This window comes from Zonotrichia albicollis, chromosome 12, assembly GCF_047830755.1.
Source record: "Zonotrichia albicollis isolate bZonAlb1 chromosome 12, bZonAlb1.hap1, whole genome shotgun sequence".
In the NCBI taxonomy this organism is placed as follows: Eukaryota; Metazoa; Chordata; class Aves; order Passeriformes; family Passerellidae; genus Zonotrichia; species Zonotrichia albicollis.
This window is the reverse complement of record NC_133830.1, coordinates 7,227,188-7,233,187: the sequence shown is the minus strand read 5'-3', so window position 1 is coordinate 7,233,187 and position 6,000 is coordinate 7,227,188. Positions and strand designations below refer to the sequence as shown.

General features: G+C 45.6%; 1 protein-coding gene across 15 annotated transcripts in view; it reads right to left on the bottom strand.

The window, feature by feature from the left end:
* The window catches only part of CADPS (calcium dependent secretion activator), a 202,927-nt gene continuing 196,927 nt past the window's right edge, over positions 1-6,000 (bottom strand). For all 15 annotated transcript variants that reach the window (XM_074550477.1, XM_074550466.1, XM_074550467.1 and 12 more), the window contains 2 exons: positions 3,025-3,129; positions 1-1,320 (listed from right to left, as the gene is read on the bottom strand). In XM_074550477.1, the coding sequence (XP_074406578.1) occupies positions 1,141-1,320; positions 3,025-3,129 (285 nt within the window). In that variant the 3' untranslated portion in view covers positions 1-1,140. The remainder of the gene's footprint in view (positions 1,321-3,024; positions 3,130-6,000) is intronic.

Below are 6,000 nucleotides of genomic sequence, written 5' to 3'. Positions count from 1 at the left end.
TGAGAAAAGAAAATGCCTTTATTCTGTGAGGTTGGGGCTCTTACATCTCAGCTTAGTTTGGTTTTTTTTCTAAGGCAGACATAAAAAGACTCCATAATTTATTATTAGGACATCTGAATAGTTATTTATTGAGAAGCCACAGTTCTCACACTTTTACAACTGTCGGCTTGTATAAGGCAAAAAAAGCAAGATGGATCACTATTTTACACAGAAAGTAAAAGCTCTGGAGAAGGAACTGATGGACATGCAGTTACTGGTCAAAATGCAATGTACATGACATATATAAAAACCATTGTGAAACAGAGGAATTGTAAATTATGGTTACAATCTACCGAAATAAATATTCAATATATTATTATAAACACATTTGTAGAGTCTAAGATTGTAATTAAAGTTGTCTTTGTACATACACGGTTATTTGAAATTTAAACAAAAATGTAACATTTAGAGGAGCAAACGTCAACATAAAACAACTGCTTTGGACTTGTAATGTGGCATGATATATCCATAATGATAGGATTAATCTGGTGTGGCAATTAGAATGACTAATCCTCTGGGATGTAGTCTCTATGGAGTTAACTGCATATTGAAGGGAAGAGCCTGGTACTTTAACAAGGATGCAGAATGATTCAAACGGCTGTCTGGGTTTGTTTGTTTTCTGGTTTTTAAATGAACAGAGAGAGAACAAAAAAATCATTTGTAATTGCCTGGTTTTTCTTTTAAAAACAAAGCTGTTTTTTTTTTAATTAATTTTAAGCAGTTGGCATCCACAGAAGAGAAAGAAATGAAAGGACTCGAGTCACTCATCTTCACAACAATTTACCATCAATGTATATACAGTACATTAATGAAGCATTGTTTAAACTTTAATAACAGGGACACACCTAGGATGTTTTCTATGTAGTTTTTCCATTAACAGTATTAAACAATGGTGCTCCATATTGCTTATGAACATATAGATATGAAATTAGGAAACTGATGAATCAAAGAGAGGTGCTAATCTTATTACCACACAGCTAACATGGCATTTGTATTGGTAAACTTCTCATGGGCATTTAGAGCTGACATAAAAATTCCTAATGTGGCTAACTGAGTTACAGACGAGGTACATGCACGGATACCAGGCGACCCCCAGCTGCCCTAGTCATCCTCCTCATCCTCCTCATCGCTGTCCTTCATGGTGATGCCCTGGAGCCCCCCGCCCTCGCTGACGGACGCCGTGGCCTCCTCCACGGTCAGCCGGTTCCGGATGGTCTCGTAGGTTTTGCTGTTCAGGGTGGAGTCCAGCACGCCTTGCAATCGGAAATCTCGGTACGTTTTCTACAGCACAGACACAGGGAGAGGTCAGGGCCAACACCAGCTCCCCTGCACGAGTCAGCCTGTGCCCAGTGCTGGGGGTTTGTGGCCAACAATGGGAGAGGCTGGGATACCAGGGAAACCCCAGCCCTGGAGACAGTTTGTATCACCCGGGAAGCTCAGAGGCCACAGCAGCATCTCTGCTGGCCACTGCACCCTCCCTTAGGGTGCCTTGGGCAACAAAGTACAGCTCTGTGACTCCAGCCCTGCCTTTGTGGGCTGGGCAGCTTCAGACCAGCGCTGTTTTGCATAGGGGGGCTGTGTCTAAAAAGACATCGAAGCAATGTAAGGCTCTGCTCCACCTGACCTCCCTGGCTCCTGGATGTGTTCATCCTGCCTCTAATGTCAGTCATTTCTCTTCAGGCAGCAGGATGCTTATCCCCTGTACCCACAGACATGATTACACATTCCTGGAATGCTCCATATTAAACAATCCTACCTACAGTATAGGGATTAAATAAACTAAGTCCAGGACACTGGACGAAATTATTGAGGTATAAATATAAGCATAGGGCACATGTTTCTTAAATCTCCCTTTCTTCACCTCAATCTGGAATTGTATTTCCATGGTTCCCATACTTCCCTTGTTATTACAATTAATATCTCTTATTTGAATTTATGCTTAAAACCCTTCTCAACTCTGTGAGATAAAACTCTGGTCTCGTTGTTCATTTAATTCTGTTCTGTGCTCTGCATAGAAACTATTTACTGTTCTGCTATTTCAGAAAGTCCTTGGGTTTGTTATAGCTGCTTCTGAATGTAATATTGGTATAAATAAAGCACAAGGAAAAAAAGCTTTCCTCAGCTAGCTGACAAGTAGGAATAATCTGTCTGTGCCTGTTGTTTTCAGTTATGAAAAGCACATTTAATACATTTCAGTTTTAATTTATTCATGCCTTCAATGTGTTCACTGCACACAAGACCATAAACATTATAAAATACTAGACCAAAAAGCATTAGATAGAACCTAAAATGATCAAAAATATATTTACCCCCTTCTGTGATCTTATTATTTCATGTAAACCACTGTGATTTCACACTGAAATAATTATCATTAGTCCAAGGCACACACACACACAGATATACACATACACGTGCACTTAAAGAAAAAAAATGCTACTTTCAGGGTATGTTATCTCACCTTTGTGATCTCTTAGAGTTGATTATATACATCCATTGTAAAAGAAACAACTTCAATTAACTATGAGAACAATCTCATTTGCATTCTGACAATAATCACGAGCCATAGTTGGGCTTAAATGTTTCTAGCAAATCAGCGTTAAAAACTTTTGGGTTGATTTAACCCATTTTAACACCAGAGCTCACAGGTGTGATCAGCGAATTTGTGCTCAGTGAATTTGTCCACAAAAAGGCTAATTTTGGTGCACTTACTGTACAGGTAGGGTCAAATAACAAGAGAGTTTGGTTTTTGTTTTTAATGCAATAAATTTGTTCTTATTTGCACACCTGTATTTTACATCTCTCTGCATTTAAAGTTCCTGTTTATCCAGTGCTGCCTGCCATAGACAGAGCTATCTTAATTCTTTAAAAGAATATAAATGAATCCTTCATTTATCTGCAGTGACAGAGCACGTGCCACACACATGCAGGAGCACACAAAGGCTCCTCCAGACAGCGAGGGGCACTGGGAACAGCCTGGGTGCTTACCTTGACTATCCTGATGAGGGTTTTCAGCTGGTAGATGTGGAGCTGCAGGTCCATGCGGTCTGTCAGCCAAGTGCACACAACACTCATGGAGCTGGTGTACCATTGCTGCAAGAGAGACACGGCTTCTCCAGCACCCACACGGGGCTCTGAGCGACACCTGTGCCCCCAGCACCCCCTCACAGCCACCTTTGAGGCTCACACCCTCCTGCCAGCCTGCTCATGGGGTCCATAGAGTGACAGGGGAGACTGGCGTCTGCTCTTACACAGAATTTCCATGCATGGGCTTTTAAATTTTAACAACAATAACAACAAAATAAACTTATTAGGAGGGTAAAGGCCACCAGTAGTGCCTTGTAATCTGATTTTGCCATTGATGGCACTTGCCAGCAGTGATCTGTGTTTGGCTTGAGCTATGTTTTTAACCTGTTTCCCCCACAGTGAGAACACAGTCCTGCCTTTAAGGATGTTGGTCCCACACTCAGGTTACTTACCATCTTCAAATTCAATCATAAACAGCCACAGGATGGGTCTGGGACCCTGAGGGTGAGCAGAGGGGAGGCTCATGCAGGGAAAGGTTTGGCTGGGGGGAAGGGTGCTGGTGTAAGCACCTATGGGTGGGTGCCTGCCCAGGCTGTCTGGGAAGTGCTTTGGTTTCATCCTCACAGTTATGAGAGATGGAAAAGCAGCAAAGAAATCAGCTCGTTTCAAGCTGTTGAACTCACAGGGCCCCTCCAGGGGCTGAAATTGTGCTGTTGTGTGTGCAAAGGGCTCGCAGCAGTGTGGCAGCAGCCTGCAGTGCAGGGCAGCTCTGGTGGGCTGTGGCATGTCTGATGCCCACAGATGAGCAGTGAGCCCTTGAGAGGAGGAAAAGCAGGGGCTGGGGCGTGGGTAGGGAGCCACAAAACCTCCCCATCGGGCTCAGCACAAGGGGTGGTTACAAAGCAGGTAAAAACCCATCACACCTCTGTATGCACAGCTGCACCCTTCTTGTGACCTCTCTTACACACAGAGATCAAAGCCCATACTGCAGACCAGCTGCAATTAATCTAGAACCAGTTAAAATACTAAAGAAACTTCACCAGACCAGTTTATGAAGATCCTGAGAGAGCACCATCCATAGTCTGGGATGCAGCTGCCTCCCAAGAAGGCTGAAACTTTGCACCAGTCCAAGTCAGGTCTTGGTGCCCCCCTCAGTGCCCCCTTGGGCCAGGGTCTCTCACACAGAACATGCCCTGTCCTGCTGCTGGTGCAGCAGGGGAACGGAAACAACTGAACATTCTGTAATTGCAAAACTTGCCAGTGATTTGCTTCCCTCCATTCTTTGACACTGGCACCCACAAGGTGGCATGAGGCTCACCAAAGCAAACAAACGAGTCTAAGCTAAACCAGCCCTGCACCACAAAAATGTGTGCTCAAAACACATCTCTGAGCTGAGTGGCAGCACACCCAGGAGCTGCATGGGGAAGAGTTTTCCCCCCAGCTCCAGTGATGCTCCTCCACTTTAATTTCTACACCACCTCTTTAAAAAATGGAGGAAATAAGGAGATGAAAGAGTCACCGAAGAAATGGCATGTGGTGACCTCATGCTCAATGCTTACACCTTGTGTAACTTGTGGCAGAGATTCTGCTGACCCTTCCTCTCCAGGACAGAAAGCTGGCAAGAGCTTGGTTGAGACTAATTGAGACTGGCAAGCAGGAGCTCTCAGCTGTCACCTGAGGTGCTGGCATCAGACTGGGGTTGAACAGTGAGTGAAGTGAGCTGGGCAGCTGGTGTGGACCTGAGGAGCACAGGAGGGTCTGGTGGGGCTTCATAGCTCCCAATGCCTCAGACTGGTCTGAGAAGTCAGAGTGTCCCTGGATACCCCCTGAGGGTCCCAGGTACATGGACCCAGGGCAGCCAACAGCCAGCTGGTGGTTGGGTGGCACAGAGCAAGTGCTGCCACTGGGGGATCTGCCTGGGCTCCCAGGAAATGCTGCAGACCCACGTGGGCAAAACAGGGAAACTGTTAATGTTCATAAAGCTGCTTTTCTGCAATCAGTGCTTAACTGAGTCATGCTCTTGGGTGACACTAGCTGTGACCCAGGGCTGTGCTGGCACATGGACGCCCAGGTCAGCCAAACACCTCCTTCCCCTTCTGCCACCTCTTCAGATCGGAGCCCCCAGAGGTAAGGGCACAACCATGTGTTACACACACACCCCCTCCCTTCCCCTGCCGCCTCCCAGCTTCCACAGAGCGATCTGCTGGGTGTTTGTGTCAACTCCACATGAGATGAGAAGTCCCTGGCAGGGGCAGGTCCTGCCATTTCTGTCTGTCCCACGCCACACACGCCCACAGGGCAATGTGATCCCAAACAGAAATTCTAACCTCTGCCCGGATGGTATTGGCAAGGTGACTTTGCTGCTGTGAGACCTTCCAAGCAAGCCAAATGAAATGCTTTTCTGCGTTTCTGGAGGGCACTTCAAACACTCTGGGTTCTGGGGAGATGCAAACTCCTTGGAAGCAAATGTGAATTGCAGCCCTCTCCTCTCGCGCGGCGGCTGACAAGGGCTCAGCGCTCAGCGGCATGAAAGGAGCTCTCTTTCTCAAAGCCAACTCACTCCCAAGACTTTCTGCTTTATGAGGAAAAGACAAAGTCTAATTCATTGATCTTGATACACAAAACCGTCACGTCACTTCATAGAGCACACACCAACTGCTGAATTTCAGCCCTGCATATTCATAAAAATAAGTTAGCCCATAAATTAAATGTTCCCTTTAGCTCTCGCTAGTGTTGATGTGCTATAAGACGCATAAGCCCTCTGATTCATGACTAACCTACCAAAGAAGATAACATTTGCATATGACTATATTATTAAAAAAAACAACAAAAAAGCCAAATGCTCCCAAACAGAAACGTATTCACCTCAGACAAAAGAGCACAGAGTGGTCCTGTGGGGACACTGGCCACCTTGCTGTCCCCAAGGGGCTCTGCCAT